Source organism: Aotus nancymaae, unplaced genomic scaffold, assembly GCF_030222135.1.
Source record: "Aotus nancymaae isolate 86718 unplaced genomic scaffold, 86718_ANA_hifiasm-v0.15.2.pri h1tg000058l, whole genome shotgun sequence".
Classification (NCBI taxonomy): Eukaryota; Metazoa; Chordata; class Mammalia; order Primates; family Aotidae; genus Aotus; species Aotus nancymaae.
Genome location: NW_026988472.1, coordinates 10272489 through 10288402, shown reverse-complemented (window position 1 = coordinate 10288402; position 15914 = coordinate 10272489). Strand labels below are relative to the sequence as shown.

Below are 15914 nucleotides of genomic sequence, written 5' to 3'. Positions count from 1 at the left end.
GGCTTACCCCTAACAAATGGCCAGCCGCTTCTGATTCTATTACTTTTATTAAATAGTGGGTTTCCACACATGGCTTTTTAAATAATCCAGGCAGGGAGAGAAGAGAGGAGGGCACACTTGGAACTCCCCTCCCCACAATACGTGATTATTTACATTTTAGCAATTGGACAATCCCGGCTCAGGAGGTGGTTGCAAGAAATCTGCTAAAGTTGGAGGGGGCGCCCCAGGAGAACAAACAGCAAGCCTTATTTCCCCTAGCCCATCCCCCCAAAAACCATCCATCCCATCCTAGTGTCTGGTGGGGTCCGGTGGCGTCCATCTCCCATTCCTTCCCAAATTCGGAAGTAAGGTTCTTCTCACCAGAATAAGAGCACTTTGGATAACAGAGTAGGATCCCCTCACAAAAAAAAAAAAAAAAAAAAGCCTTGGAGTAACAACAGGGGATTACCTCCCCCAGAATAAGGAATCCTGGGCTGAGGCAGGTAAGCAGCTTGACCCAATATGGGACCCTAGGCCAGGGGAAAGGGTCCCTTTGCTAAAATAAAAGCTACTGGGGTATTAGAAGGAAAGCACCCTTGCCCAAGTAAGAGCATATGAAGGAAGTTTGTGTGATGGTAGGAGGAGGTGCCAATGTAGGGGTGACATGTCATCAGAATGAGTCCCAGGGCTCAGAATGGGAACAACTTCACCCGAACAAACATCGTTAGCAAAATTAGAAACAGGAAGTTCCCCCTCCAGAATCAGGGACCACAGGTTCTGGGAAGAAAGCTTCTTTGTAGGATTGGGAAGGGAACTGGGCAGACTTGGCTTATGTCTTCTAACCCCTGATCCTCAATCCCTTACCTTAGTAATACTGGACTTTAATGACCTGTAATGACCTGTAAAACCAAGTCAACAAATGTCCGTCTATCCCTGTGACATGGCCATGGGATGGCTCTTCCCACCATTGGGGGCCAGGCCAGGCTTAGGGTAGCAAGGACCAGGCCAAAGGGGTGGGCCCTCCTTTTGGGGGGTTGAGGGGTGCATCCTCGGCTGGTGTTTGCATCCAGGGGTCCAGCAGGATCTCCTCCAGTGAGGGTCGGGAAGAAGGTTTGGGGTCCAGGCACCGGCGGATTAGGGCACAGCAGTCTGTGGGCCAAGAAGCACAGGGAAGATTAGCAGTCAGTAGCAGGTTCCGGTCCCTGAGAGGGATGGTCTTCTGGGCCGGGATTAGTGAGGCCTCACCTGGGGAGACATGGGCAGGGAAGTGAAGCTCAGCTTCCAGAATTTCCTGGTCCCTCTCGAAGGGAATGTCCCCACACACCATGTCATAGAGGAGGATACCAAGTGACCAGACAGTGGCTGGGAGTGCATGGTACTGGTGTCGAGAGATCCACTCTGGGGGGCTGTACACCCTTGTCCCTGCACACAAGCCAGGGGTTAGACCACTCTCTCTCATGATGCCCTTCTCCAATCCCAAATTCCCCAGGACAGATGGCCTCATTACCACAATTAAGAGCACTCAATACAAAAGCAGAGTCCCCTCACTACATAAAGAGCAGCTAAAATAGCAGAGTCCCCTCAACAGAATAAAAGCACTGAAAAGTAACAGGATCCCCTTACCAGAGAAAAGAATACTCAGGATAGTAAAAGGATCCCTTCACCAGAATAAGAGTCCAGAACAAAGTTAGGGCACCATTAGAAGATGGACTTTATCAGAGGGCAAGGCTGAGAATCCCCAGTATTAGAAATTGATCATCTATCTTATATAGATGCAGTATGGGTCAAGGATTACAGGACACCCCACCACTGGAGGCCAAAAGTCACAAGGCCATCAAGTAAAAACAATCCCTCCAGTGAGATTTAGAGAAGCCTTACCATCAAAGTCAGTGTAGGGTTCATCATGAAGCAGGGCACCAGAACCAAAATCAATGAGTTTGGCACAGCCACGGCGTAGGTCTATCAGGATGTTCTCATCCTTGATGTCACGATGGACAACTCCACGGGCATGGCAGTGCTGGATGGCTGCCACTACTTGGCCAAAGAAGCAGCGGCTTGGGCCTTCACCCAGCGGGCCCTTCTCTGTGATATAGTCAAAGAGATCCTGGGCGGGCAAAGGCCGCTCGAGGACCAGCATGAAGCCCTCTTGTGTCTCAAACCAGTCAAGCAGGCGGATCACGCCAGGGTGCCCACCACCTGCACCCACTTTCCATAGCAGTGCCACTTCGAGTGGGCATGTGACTGAGTCTGACTGGGGGCACAGGTGGGGTGGGAAGCAGGGAGAGAAAAAAGACAGATGTCAGGTCAACAGCTCTGAGGCTGACTTTTTTCCTAAGGTCAAATCATGGCCTCTTGTTCTCCTGACAGTGTGTCCTTGAGCAATTCACTTCCCTTCGTGGGCTTCAGTTTCCCTAAAGACACAAACTCACACAGGGATTGGGAGGGTGAATCCAGCAAAGAGCCTGCACACATCTTGCATGTAGTAGATCAACACATTTGAATAAATGAAAATAGCCGGGCGCGGTGGCTCACGCCTGTAATCCTAGCACTTCGGGAGGCCGAGGCGGGCGGATCACGAGGTCAAGAGATCGAGACCATCCTGGCCAACATGGTGAAACCCCGTCTCTACTAAAAATACAAAAGTTAGCTGGGCGTGGTGGCACGCGCCTATGGTCCCAGCTACTCGGGAGGCTGAGGCAGAAGAATCACTTAAACCCAGGAGGCGGAGGTTGCAGTGAGCCGAGATTGCGCCACTGCACTCCAGCCTGGCGACAGAGCAAGACTCTGTCTCAAAAAAAAGTATTTCAGCCAGGCACAGTGGTTCATGCCTATAATCCCAGCACTTTGGGAGGCTGATGCAGATGGATCGCTTGAGCCCACCAGTTGAAGACCAATCAACCTGGGCAAAAGGGCAAGACCCCGTCTCTACACAAACACAAAAATTTGCCAGGCTTGGTGGCATGCACCTGTCCCAGCTACTTGGGAGACTGAGGTAGGAGGATCACTTGAGCCCAGAAAGCAAAGGTTGCAGTAAGCCAAGATCGCACCACTACACTCCAGTCTGGGTAACAGAGAAAGACTGTCTCAAAACAAACCAAAACAACAACAAACTGGTTATTAAACGAAAGGCCTTTAGCAGAAGCAGCACCATTATGTAGTGTTTTATGTTTTGTTCCCTGACATATCCCAGATTAGAATAGTACCTTACACAGTAGGTGCTCAATAAATGTTTGTTAAACAGATGAAAGAACTTGATAGCATAGACTCTGACAAGCAGTTAGCACTAAATAAACACTGTTAATGGTTTGTTTTGTTCACAGACAGACGTATCTGAAGCACTATAACAGTGCCTGCTAACAAAATAGGGCTGAATAAATATAAACAGGTAAAAACAATTAGTAAAAAAGGACCTAGCACAAAGTGAGCTCTCAAAAACTATTATGTAATAATTTGCTAAGTGTCTAGAATTATGTCTGTCATATAGTAGGTGGTCAATATACCTTTGTTAAACAGCTGAGTGATTAATTGGAAAGGACTTAGAGCACAAAAGGACTTAGTGTTGTTTTGTCAGCATCACCAAGCACCTAGAACCAGTCAATAAAAAGCATAAATGCAGCAGGGTGCGGTGGCTCACACCTGTAATCCCACCACTTCGGGAGGCCGAGGCAGGCAGATCACCTGGGGTCAGCAGTTCGAGACCAGCCTGGCCAGCATAGTGAAACCCTGTCTCTATTAAAAATACAAACATTAGCCGGGCGTGGTTGTGCGCTCCTACATCAAGGACCAACTACTCGGGAGGCTGAGGGAGGAGAATTGCTTGAACCCGGGAGACAGGTTGCAGTGAGCTGAGATCGCACCACTCTGTCTCAAAAAGAAAAAAAAGAAGGTATAAATGCTACTGGCCACAAAATCCGCTCCCCAAGCCCTAAGCAGGCACACTTCGAGCAGCAACCTTCTGGGCTGAGGTAGAGCCCTCTCCTGGCCAGGCTGCTGACTTGCACAGCAGCAGACTTTCTCACAGAGATGCAAAAAAAATTCTGATATTGCGCAGGCGCGGTTTCCCCTAGAGTCCGCCAGGGGGCGCTCCCAACTCTACAACTCGCCCAGACCCGCCCTGATGTCCGTTAGCGCTACAATGGCCGGAGAGAAGCAGCCACCATCACCATGGCAACCAGTGACCTCTGCCCCTCGTTCCCCACCAGCATGCTCTGCGGGCAGTCCTCCAGTAGTGTTTGGAGGGAGGATGGAAAAGGATTGTTGAAGGGGAGACTCCAGGGCTCTAGGGGAATTGGGGTGAATCAGAATTGTATATCACCCCAAGGGAGTAAACATGGGCTGGTAGGAGTGTTCTTACTGTTACAGGGCCCAGGGAGTCATACATCCGCTGGAAAAGCAAGGGGGTCAATTCATCATCTGTGATGGATAGGTCAGGAAGGGCTCCAAAAGTACTCACCAAGGGGGACCAGGCCAGCACACGATTCCGGGGAATCACTTTGATGGCCACCTGGATAAGAGGGCCGTGATAAGGAGGCCAGCAGGTGATCCCCAGACCCTTCCCCGTCTAGACCTTCTGCCCACCTCCAGTGCTCCTCCATCCACCAGCACTCTAATCTTTCTGGTCCCCAACCACACCACCCCATACAACCCATACCAGGGCGTCTCCCCTGCCCTCCAAGTCCCCGGAACCGAGTTCATCTCTCCCACCCTCCTCAGCCCTGGGCTCTCCGTTCTCAGACATCAGTACTCATCACTCCAAGTCCTGAGCTCTAGATTTCCTGATACCCTAGGCCCACAATCTTCCTATTTAGCTCTACGATACCCCAACTCTGTACCAGAGTCCTGGTCCGCATGACTCCACACTGGACATCTACCTCCAAAAATCCCATAAATCTCACATCTAGGTCCCCGCTTTCCCACACATACACAGCCTGGACCCTGGAGGTCGAGGACTTCCAGAAATCCTTGCCTTGAAGCCCTCTACCCTCCACACACAACCCCCTAGACCGACACACACACACACCCACCCCTGGTCCTCTATACACACTGCAGGCTCACTCCTCGGACACACACACACACATACACACACTCGGTCCTCTACACACTCTGCAGGCTTACTCCGTCAACCAGTATTCCATGCCCAGGACCCGCGACCCCGACACACGCACCTGACCCTCCCAAGACCCTCGTGACGGATACCTGGAGTCGATCTGTGACACGGTGTCCTGCGAAGACGGTGCCAAAGCCCCCCTTACCCAGGAGGGGGCCGAGTCGGTACTCGGCCTCGAACGCTTCCCGATCCTTGCCTCCTACGCAGGCGGAGGCAAGGAAGTCAGGGTGGCGGCGTGCTGAGCCCAGCCACGACTCCCTCCCCACCGCCCTGCAACCCATCATTCCAGCCCACCCCGTCTGGTTGCAGTAGGGGAGGATGCGTTCACCTGGCGGCGGCGTAGGGGTCACGGGGGGCGCGGGAGGCCCCTGCAGAGGCTTGGTCAACATGGAGGATGCACCGCGCAGATTGAGCCCGCTGAACCCGCTAAGCCCGCAGGGCGTGGACGCCCGGGGCAGCGCAGCTGGGGAGCCAGGGCTGGGGGGCGCCAGGGTGGAAGACGGAGAAACTGGTGGCCCGGAAGCGCCCGCAGACGGCGCAGCGTTAAGATTCGCCGCGCGCGCCAGCCCCAAAGCTACTGAGCCGGGGCACGCGCCTCCCGGGAGAGTCACCCTGGGCGACAGCCCCGCCCACCTGGCTTTGATCAATCCAGACGCGGCACCTGCTGTACCACAGCCAATCGGAGCCAGTTCTTATTTGCATACCACCCTCTTCGTTTCAAATGCCCCCTTATGCAAATACACGCTCGGTTCTTCCGAGGAGGCGGCGCCTGCATGTAAATGGAGGGCTCGAGGTGGGGCTCACACCAAGAGGAAACCGGTTCTGGGAATCCTTTTGCAGCAACCATGCTTGTTTTGGTTGTTGCGCGGGGTTGTTGTTGGTAGTGGTGGTGGTGTGTGTGTGTATTTACACTTAAAAAATAACTGCGCAGTATCCTTTCCTGGGAAGTTGGTTTGCCGCCGCTGCCTCGAAATTAGCACAGAGATAGCGCCAGCCGGGCTTCTAAGAATTCGAGCCTGTGGCTATCCAGTACCCCGTCTCGAAAGGTGCTTGTCATCCTTCACCGAAGTCCTCCAGGAGACTGGTGGCCTTCACTGGAAAGCTGAAACCAGGGCCCTAGAAAAATCTGGTAGCCAGGGAGGGGTAACCCCTGCCATCACCGCCACTGGTGTGCATTGGTCAAAGGCAACATTTCCCATGGCTTAAGGCTGCTGCCTGTGGACTGTTTATTGAAGTTTTAAACCCAGAGCCCTGAGCCCAGTCAGCAGGTCTAGAATCTAGAACAGCAGGGGGTGGTTCTTGGGGGATGGGGGTGAGCCCAGGGTGGTGGCGGCATTGGGCTGCACTTGGAGTTGAGAGAGGCAAGGACTGAGAGACATGATAGAGGCTGCTAGAGAAGTGGCAACTCTAGTACACAAATTTATGAAAAACAGCCAGAGAAGGCGCCACATCTCAGGAAGAAAAATGCATTCCTAAGACACATGAACGCCATGATATACACAAACACATACTGTCACATTCACGGAAACGACCTAGATACACATGCAGCCATGCACTATGATACAGAGACTGACATACACTTTCAGGCAGGCACACTGTTAGAAAAATAGTTACGTCCCAGAATGACACCCAGAGACAGTTATAGAAAGGCACTCATGCAGACCTACATTGGCCATGTGATGACACAGAAATGTCCCCTCACACTGACAGAACTTGTCACAAACACACTGGCACCATCAGACATGCACTGTCACAGCAAGACTTGTACTGTCCCAGAAATGAGACACAGAGTCTGTCACAGGAAGATACACAGATGCTCCCGAGACACACATGCACTGCTCTGAAGGCAGACATGTACTGATGTGACAGCCACATTTTGTGGCAGTGTCACAAAAACAGGCATGGATAGACCTGTTCAGACACAGACACACATACACCATCACACGTGCAGCTTATCAATGGAACAAACTGTCCAGAAATAGCTATCCAGAATCCGTTGCAGGAACACAAACGGACATCTACCCCATCAGACAGAAACAACAGATGCACTGTCACAGACAGACCCACGCAGGCATGCACGCATCTTGGATTTAGACACAAACTCTGAGAGTCCCACACTCAGTCACCATCTGACACACCTGGAAACAAGCCCTCATCACACACACAACTGGAGAAACTCTGAACTGCACATGAAGACTTGGATTCGCCAGTCACACACACAGACAACACCAAAAAAGCATACATGTACACTCCTTTGTTCACCCAACATTATTAGGGGTTTACTATAAGCCTGCCAAGCCTTGGTGGGGATGTTAATATTAGAGATGCACAAATAAGTCAGGCATCAATCCTGTGCCATGAAGTTTATCTGTAGTAGTTACTGGGGAAATTTTTAGATAGAAGTGAGAAATGTCCTGCCAGGCGTGGTGGCTCATGCCTGTAATCCCAGCACTTTGGGAGGCTGAGGTGGGTGAAACACTTGAGATCAGGAGTTCGAGACTAGCCTGGCCAACATGGTGAAACCCCATCTCTACTAAAAATACAAAAAAAATAGCTTGAACCTGGGAGGCGGAAGTTGCAGTGAGCTGAGATCCACACCACTGAACTCCAGCCTGGCAACAGACACTCAAAAAAAAAAAAAAAAGGAATGTGAATGGGCTTCTCAGCAGGTGACCCACTACCTGTCTTGAAAGACAAACGTTGGTGGCTCAGGACAGGGGAGGGCAAATTGCAGGCAAAGGCCAAGAAAACTGGACAAAGCGGCAAGAGATTGGCAGGGGCCAAATGGTACAGAAACTTCTACAAAAATAACACATTTGAGCCCTCCGAATGTGCCAGGCACTGTGCCCAGTAGTACATTACTTTCTTTGACCATGCCTATTTCCTCTCGATGATCACAAGCAGACAGTATGAGGGAGTAGTTATCACTTTTTTTTTTTTTTTTTTTGAGACAGAGTCTCTGTCACCCAGACTGGAGTGCAATGGTGCAATCTCGGCTCACTGCAACCTCCACCCCACAAGTTCAAGTGATTCTCAGGCCTCAGCCTCCCATGTGGCTGGGATTACATGTGGGCACAACCACACCTTGCTAATTTTTGTATTTTTAGTAGAGATGGGTTCCTCCATGTTGGCCAGGCTAGTCTCAAAACTCTTGATCTCAGGTGATTCACCCACCTCAGCCTCCCAAAGTGCTGGGATTATAGGCGTGAGTCATTGTGCCTGGCCTAATATACAGATGAGACACTTGAAACTCAGAGAAACTATGAAATGACCAAGGCCACACAGCTAGAAAATGCCAGGGAAGGTTTCAAAGCAACTCTACAACAAATAGATGCTTGGCCATTGGGTTCCAGAGATACTCTGCAGCCAGCCACTGCAGAACCAGTGGCTCAACTGCAGAACCAGACATACATCCTGCCAGAGGGTCTCCATAAAAGATGCTTGAGAAAACCTAGAGGCCAGCCAGCCCTCTCTACCTTCGATCTACCCCTAGGGAGAGCAGGGAAAGAGGTGTCAGAGGACTAGGGGACAGGAACAAAGAAGGATTTAGCCATCCTTCACCTTCTAGAACCCACTGGGGGAGGCCCCTCTGGTTACTTCCACTAAACTCATGTTGCCACAAATGATCAGTTGTGCTTTTCCAGGGCTTTTCTTCATCAGATCATGGGAAGGAAAGAGCAACATTCATGGCGAGAGGCAGGCAGAAGAAGCTGGAATTCAGGCAGGAAGTTCAAGCTCACAGTCCTCTGCTACCATCACACCCCAGGAAATAGGATAGGCAGGGGTGGGGTCAGCAGGCAATGATGCAGCTTTTCCAGTGGTAATAGGAGGTTTAATAAGCAGCAAATCAAATACAAACTCCAGGCCCCCAGACAGACCCTGCTGGAGAGGATTCACACCTCTGAGGTCAAGCCAAGGTCCGTGCCATTCCCTCCTCTGCCCAGAAGCCCGCCCAGCCCCTGCCCCACACAGAACAGAGCCGCTCAGGGAAACTGACATTTGGTTTTATTGTGCCAAGGACATTACAGATGGCGGATCTTGTCAACACCTGCAGGGCACGGGTGCCCCATCTGTCAAGGCTGCTCCCACACTCGCTACACTCAAATCCCGGGTGGCAGCCATGATCCCCAAAGATGCCCCCCACCCCAAGATTCCAAAGAGGCTAGTGGTGGTGGAAGCAAAAGGAATGCAGCAAGGTCAGGGTTTCATTGTCCAAGCTGGCCTGACATCTGCTGCCCTGCCCAGTGCACACCCTTGGCCTTGGGCCTGCCTCCATGCAGCTGGAGGCTAGAAGACAGCAACCCACATCTTTTCGCCCCCTCCATGCCCCATGACCTGCCTGGCCAGAAAGATGCCACCTTCACAGACCCAGTGCTGTCATCTATATCATTTTTGATTAGTTGATTTCGTAAGATAAAAGTACATTTTCATAAAGAAAAAAATTCAAGATTGAAGGCTCAGACATTCTTGGGGTACTGGAAAGGGAAATTTCCCACTTCTTCCTCCCACCTCCCTGGCATCAGTGTGGGGGGGGGGCAGCAACTTTTTCTCATCTTGGAAGGAATGAGGGGTAGGGAGACTTTCCTGTCTGAATGTCTCTCTCCTCTGGGGCTGCCTGGCTGCCAGTTGGTCTGTCTCTGTGTACCTCTCGTCTATCTTCGGCACCCTTGCCCGAGTCCCCTGTGGAATGCAGGGATGGTGCTATGCAGGGTGGGGGGCAACAGGGCACGTCAGCTGGCAGAGAGACAGGTGATAGTGGCGGCAGCAATGAGAGGGAGCGCAGGAGTGGGCTAGCCAGAGGGAAGTGAGGAGGAGGGAAAAGAGGGGAGAGCAGGAAGAACAGAAGGAGGCAAGAGGGAAGAAGCCAAAGAAGGTTGAGGCGGCACCAGAGGGCAGGAGTGCTGGGGTTGAGAGATGGTGTCCAATCCCTAGGTCTCCATCAACTCTTGTCTGGGGGCGGGTCTCTGTGCACTTTGTTTTTCTTCATACTGTCTAGGTATTCCTGTTGGGACACTGCCAGCACCGATGCTAGGATGTCATCATCATCCCAGTCATTCAGACCTGCTGGGCGAGAGGAAGAGAAAAAGGATGATGGAGTGCTCTCAGCCTGCCTTCTCCTCACCCTGTGCCGGTATCTAGGGCTCTGGAGAAATCCCATAGGGCCCTTCTCACTCCTTTCTTAAAACAGAAGGATCCGCTAGGCCTGTGAAACCCCACTTAGATCCCAGGCCCCTTCTGGGGAAAATTCCTTGGGCCTGAAAAATCCCCTCCAGCACCTCTCTCTTCTTTTCTCAGGGAGATGGCCAGAGGCTCCAGAAACCCCCTCTCAGGACTTGCCACTTCCTCTAGTCTCTCCCAGCTCCTAGTAGCCTCCATCCCCCCACACAAAGGAGGCTTACCAAAGGCAGAGGGGGACATCTGCTGAATGAGGGCCCGGCACTCCAAAGCAGGGTAAAGGGACACAAGGGGGGAAGTTGCCCGGTCGGCCCCTGCCGAGAACTGACTGCTTGTACCTGAAGCAGACGGACAGTCAAAGGTAGGGACCCAGGACCCAGGCAGTGCCTCCTAACCCCCAGCACATTCCCTGTGAGCAAGTCACTGACCTGGCGCACAGGGTGAAGGAGGTTTGGCAAGAGCTAAGACAGTGCCTGGGGAAGGGGGCTTGATGCCCAGCTCAGCATGCAGCTCAGGATGCTCAGGTGATGAGGCTGAACTCCGCTGCCGTGGGGACCTGCTAGTCCACTCCTCCAGGCCACTAGAGGCTGCTGCTGTGGCCGAACTGCATGTGGCACTGGCTTTCCGGGGCTGCAGTGGGGAAGGAAAATGCCGTAAGGATGACCAACAGCCATTACCCTCCTGTGACCCATCCCTGAATGCTGGCTCCCGTTCCAGGACCTTGGCTATGATATAGCTTCTACATAGGTCATCATCATCCCCACTCACACGGTGGACCACAAGGCTCCTCACAGGACAGATGTGGAGCTCCTTACCCTCTCTCTCACATCCCTACAGCCAATCTGACAGGAAACCCTGTTACCTCTATCTTCAAAATAGATCCAAATCCAACCCCTTCTCACCGTCTCCACTGCCAGCACCGGCACCAGTCACCTGGCCTACTGCAGCAGCCTCCTCCCTGCTGGCCCCTGCTTCTGCCCTCACCCGCCAGACTCCACTGGATGACTAGCAGGCAAGGCGATCTTGTTAAATCCCCAACCACATCCTGTCATTCCTCTGCTCACAATCCTCCCATGGCTTCTGCCTCACTAAGAGTAAAAGCCAAAGTCCTGGCCACAGCCCACAAGTCCCTACCCAATTGGACTCACCACCTCTCTGACTTCATCTACTACTACATTCTGTTCGGGCACACTGGCCTCCCTCTAGGCTGTGCCTGAGTCACACCAGGTGTGTGGACCTGCTGCCCTCCCCGGCATGTGCGTGTAGCTAACTCTCACCTTCTGCAAGGCTCAAATCTCACCTGCTCTGAGGCCTACCCTGATGGCACTATTTAATACTGTGAACTCACATCCCTGATCAGCCCCTTTATCCCGGCTCTACAGTTTCCATCCATAGCACTTCCCAACTAATTTATTCATTATGTTTATTGTTTATTTTGTGTCAAGCTGCAAACATGTGAGCATCACAAGGACAGGGATCTTGGCCTGCTGGGCTCACCTATGTATCCCCATACACTGAAAACAATGCCTAGCACAGACTGGCAATAAGTATTTGTGGAATAAGACTCAGCTCTTGCCAGCCAACATCTACAATCACTCCAAACTCCTTGATTTTACAAATCCTCAGATGCTTGTCTGCCCTGCCCCTCCCTAAAAATTCAACCTTCCTCTGTGTGACTAACTGGAGCCCCCACCTCCACTGATCTCCCAGCCAGGGTCAAGGACCCCACTAATGAGTTGTCTCCCTCAGCAGATGAGATCGTTGAGGGCAGAGCAGTCCAGATCTAATGTTACATCCTCAGTAGAAACCTGGCACACACGGGCAGTCAACAAAAGCTTGTGTCTCTGAAGCTATCCATCATTCTCTTGTGTCACCAGCAGCAGTGGCTGCCCTCCTCTCACTTCTTAAGTGCCTGTTCTGCACAAGTATTTAAAGTTCCAAGGTATAATGCCAAAACTAAGACACAAGATGAGTTACAGGTGCTGGATGCTTCCTTCCCTCCCAGATGTCAAAACTGCTTAATTTTTTCCTGCTCACTTGAGGGCAAAGCATGAGAATTAATGGGTTCCTGGCCAAGCCTGTGACAGAGTCCATGACCCACCTGGCTGGGGCCGCGGACCTGGCGAGCCTGTTTCTCCTGATCCCGCAACCACTGCAGGTAGGATTCCCGAGCCACCTGCTCCTCGATGGCCTCATTTGTGGCCTCCCAGTCTGTGGCCCGTTTCTTGTCTTCTAGCATCTGCTGTTCAATCCATGACTCCTCCGATGTTTTTATGGCATTCTTCATCAGAGACTGCTCTGCAAACTGCAAGGAGGGAGAGGAGCAAGGATGTGCAGTAACACTCTGAACCTGCCCAAGGGCCAGAAGAGGCTCAGTGGGGTAGGTCCACAGGCCCAGAAAAAAAGAAGACAGGAGAGCAGATGTTCCCACAGAGCAACCCTCTGCAGACTGCCTCTTGATCTGGGACTGGGGGAAAGCAGGCTTCGGGTGTGAGACCTGTCATTCCAACCTCCTTTGCTTGGAAAACCTGACTCCAACCCCCAACCACCTCAACTGAGGCACTGAGACTGAGGCAGTCAGGCGCCCTCCAGCCTGGGTCTTAATTTTTTTTTCTTTTGAGATGGATTCTCACTCTGTTGCCCAGGCTAGAGTACAGTGGTGCGATCTCAGCTCCCTGCAACTTCTGTCTCCCAGGTTCAAGTGATTCTCCTGCCTCAGCATCTTGAGTAGCTAAGATTACAGGCAGGCACCACCACCCTTGGCTAATTTTTTTTGTATTTTTAGTAGAGATGGGGTTTCACCATGTTAAGCCAAGCTGGTCTTGAACTCCTGGCCTCAGGTGATCCACCCACTTCAGCCTCCCAAAGTGCTGGGATTACAGGCGTGAGCCACTGCGCCTGGCCTGGGCCTTAATTTAAAGAAGCCCCATCCAGAGATGACTGTGTCACAATGCTGAGGCCTTCCTCACACATGAGCAGATGAGACAAATAGAAAAATCAGCTATGTGTGCACAGGGTAGAGGGAGTATTCAAGCATGTGACGGGTTGGGAGAAGCAGTGGGTGTGTGAGGGGATAAGAGGGCAGTATCAACATGGTGTGGGGTACTGTAAGTTACATGACACTACATGAGAGTACTGTTTTTCAGGCTGTGAGATCCAATAGTATTTTTTTTAAAAAGAGAAAGTATCAGAGTATATCCCAGGGAATAAGTGCAAATATTATTTCATGAAGCTTTAGTTAACATTTTTTTTCATTTTTTTAAATTTTTCTATCATCCAGCCCAAAATGTCATAGTTAACATTATTTTAATGCACATATATACGCTACACACAAATGCATATATGCTAAGTAATCATGTAAAATGTACTCTTTTCTTTTTCCTGCAGACCTTGCATTCAGATAAAATGTAATTTTTTACTGTGGATAACAGTAAAAAAATACATAAAACTATGTTAGAACAAGCCAATTAAAAAATAGTCAAAAAATCTAAACACACTCTGGCAGTGTTAAACACATTCCAAGTGTTTTTTCTACTTGCTCCATCAACAACAATCAACACAGGAGACTTCTGTAACCAAAGGTGTGGGCTGGGGGAGGGTGTTTTCCCACACAGCAAGCAGCGGACACCTGGTGTCCTCCAATGCAATTCAATACCTAGAGACAGCCTAAGATCCCACAGGTTGAGGGCTCAGTCCCACAAGACTCCCCCTACTCCCCTTTGGACACCAGTCAAAAGTCTGGGCCTCCACAATTTCTGACTGACCGGCTATAAATTGGGATTCCAACAGTATTTTTTGGGGGGGTTCAATTAACTTGCTAGAGCAGCTCACAAAACCCAGGAAACACGTTTGCCAGTTTACATAGAGGAAATTACAAAGGATACAGATGAAAAGATGCACAGGGTGAGGTATGGGGGAAGGGATATGGAGCTTCCATGCCCTCCCTGGGGTGCCACCCTCTAGAAACTTCCACGTTTTCAGCTAGCCAGAAGCTCCCAGAACCCAATCCTTTCAGGATTTCATGGAAGCTTCATTATGTAGGCATTATTGATTAAGCCATTGGACATTGGTGATCAACCTAATCTTCAGCCCTCCCCCCTCCCCAAAGGCTGGGGGATGGGCTTAAAGTCTCAAACCCCTAATCCTGCCTTGGTCTCTCTGGTCACCAGCCCCCATCGGGAAACTACCTACGGGCTGCCAGCCATCAGTCAACTCATTAGCATACAAAAAGGCATCGCTTTGGAGTTTCTAAGGATTTTAGGAATTGTATGCCAGGAAGTCACAAACACAATTCACCAAAGAAGATATACAGATGGCAAATAAGCATATGAAAAGATGCTCAACAGCATTTGCCATTAGGCAATTGCAAATTAAAATAATGAGATACCACTACATACCTAAGGGAATGGCTAAAATCCAACACAATGACAGTATTAATTGCTGGTAATAATGCTGAGCAACAGGAATTTCCAAATCATTACTGTGGGCATGCAAATAATACAGCCACTTTGGAAGACAGTTTCGAAGTTCCTCACAAATCAAAACATAATCTTACAACACAATCCAGCAATCTTGCTCTCAGGTATGCATACAACTGGTCTAAAAACTTATGTCCATGAAAAAACCTGCAAGCACGTTACAGAAGCTTTACTCATAATCATCAAAAACTGGAAGCAACCAAGAATGTCTTTTCTTTTTTTTTTTTGAGATGGAGTCTTACTCTTGTTGCCCAGGCTGGAGAGTGCAATGGCGTGATCTCGGCTCACTGCAACCTCCACCTCCTGGGTTCAAGTGATTCTCCTCCCTCAGCCTCCCAAGTAGGCCGAGGCGAGTGGATCACCTGAGGTCAGGAGTTCAAGACCAGCCTGACCAACATGGTGAAACCCCATCTCTACTAAAAATACAGAAATTAGCTGGGTGTGTTGGTGCATGCCTGTAATTCTCAGCTATTTGGAAGGTGAAGCAGGAGAATTGCTTGAACCAGGGAGGCGGAGGTTGCGGTGAGCCGCGATCTCGCCATTGCACTCCAGCCTGGGCAACAAAAGCGAAACTCCATCTCAAAAAAAAAAAAAGACCATATTGGTATGAATAAATGACTAGAAAAATTCATAAATTAAGGATGAGTTAAGGACAAGAGACAGAGCTCCCTTGAAGAGGAATTTCAAATAATCTTTGTAAATACTTACCCTCAAGGGGATGGGGCATAACCATTTCTTAGGTGTGGGCTGCACAGAGTGACTTCCTTCCAGACAGTACAGTATGGAAAAGGTGGAAAAGAGTAACCTTAAGTGGAGAAACCTAACAAACACTACTTCTGCCAGGTGATCAAGGATAACACCAATGGGCATAACTGACACTGATAGTATACACCCTTGAAATGATGTAATGAGAATGGCACTTAATCTCTGTGCTCTTCCCCTCTAAAACCCACAACCCTAGTTTAATCATGAGAAAAAGTCCAAAAGAGACGTTTCCTACAAAATATTTGATCAGTACTCCTTAAAACTGTCAAGGTCACTAAAACAAAACTGAGAAACTGTCACAGATAAGGAGGCCTAAGGAGGCATGCATACTTCAGTTAATAATAATGTATTAATATTTGGTTTGCATGTTGTAACAAATGTACCATAATCATCTGAGGTGTTAATAACAG

General features: G+C 50.2%; 2 protein-coding genes across 4 annotated transcripts in view; both read right to left on the bottom strand.

The window, feature by feature from the left end:
• Positions 1-28: 28 nt before the first annotated feature.
• PIM2 (Pim-2 proto-oncogene, serine/threonine kinase) lies at positions 29-5665 on the bottom strand. Of its 2 annotated transcripts, XM_012471640.3 has the most exons (6): positions 5415-5665; positions 5176-5285; positions 4433-4483; positions 1858-2230; positions 1225-1401; positions 29-1128 (listed from the first exon to the last, which is right to left on the bottom strand). In XM_012471640.3, the coding sequence occupies exons 1-6, from the start codon at positions 5473-5475 to the stop codon at positions 965-967; spliced, it is 936 nt and encodes a 311-aa protein (XP_012327063.1). In that variant the 5' UTR covers positions 5476-5665; the 3' UTR covers positions 29-964. The 2 variants fall into 2 exon arrangements, with proteins under 2 accessions (XP_012327063.1, XP_012327062.1); XM_012471639.2 differs by lacking the exon at positions 5415-5665 and having other exon boundaries at positions 5176-5401.
• A 3409-nt stretch (positions 5666-9074) lies between these two features.
• OTUD5 (OTU deubiquitinase 5) overlaps positions 9075-15914 on the bottom strand; it is a 31752-nt gene continuing 24912 nt past the window's right edge. The window contains exons 6-9 of one of the 2 annotated variants that reach the window (XM_064364360.1): positions 12363-12566; positions 10690-10891; positions 10486-10599; positions 9075-10150 (exon numbers count right to left, since the gene is read on the bottom strand). In XM_064364360.1, the coding sequence (XP_064220430.1) occupies positions 10026-10150; positions 10486-10599; positions 10690-10891; positions 12363-12566 (645 nt within the window). In that variant the 3' untranslated portion in view covers positions 9075-10025. The remainder of the gene's footprint in view (positions 10151-10485; positions 10600-10689; positions 10892-12362; positions 12567-15914) is intronic. The other variant, XM_012471564.3, reaches the window with a different exon arrangement.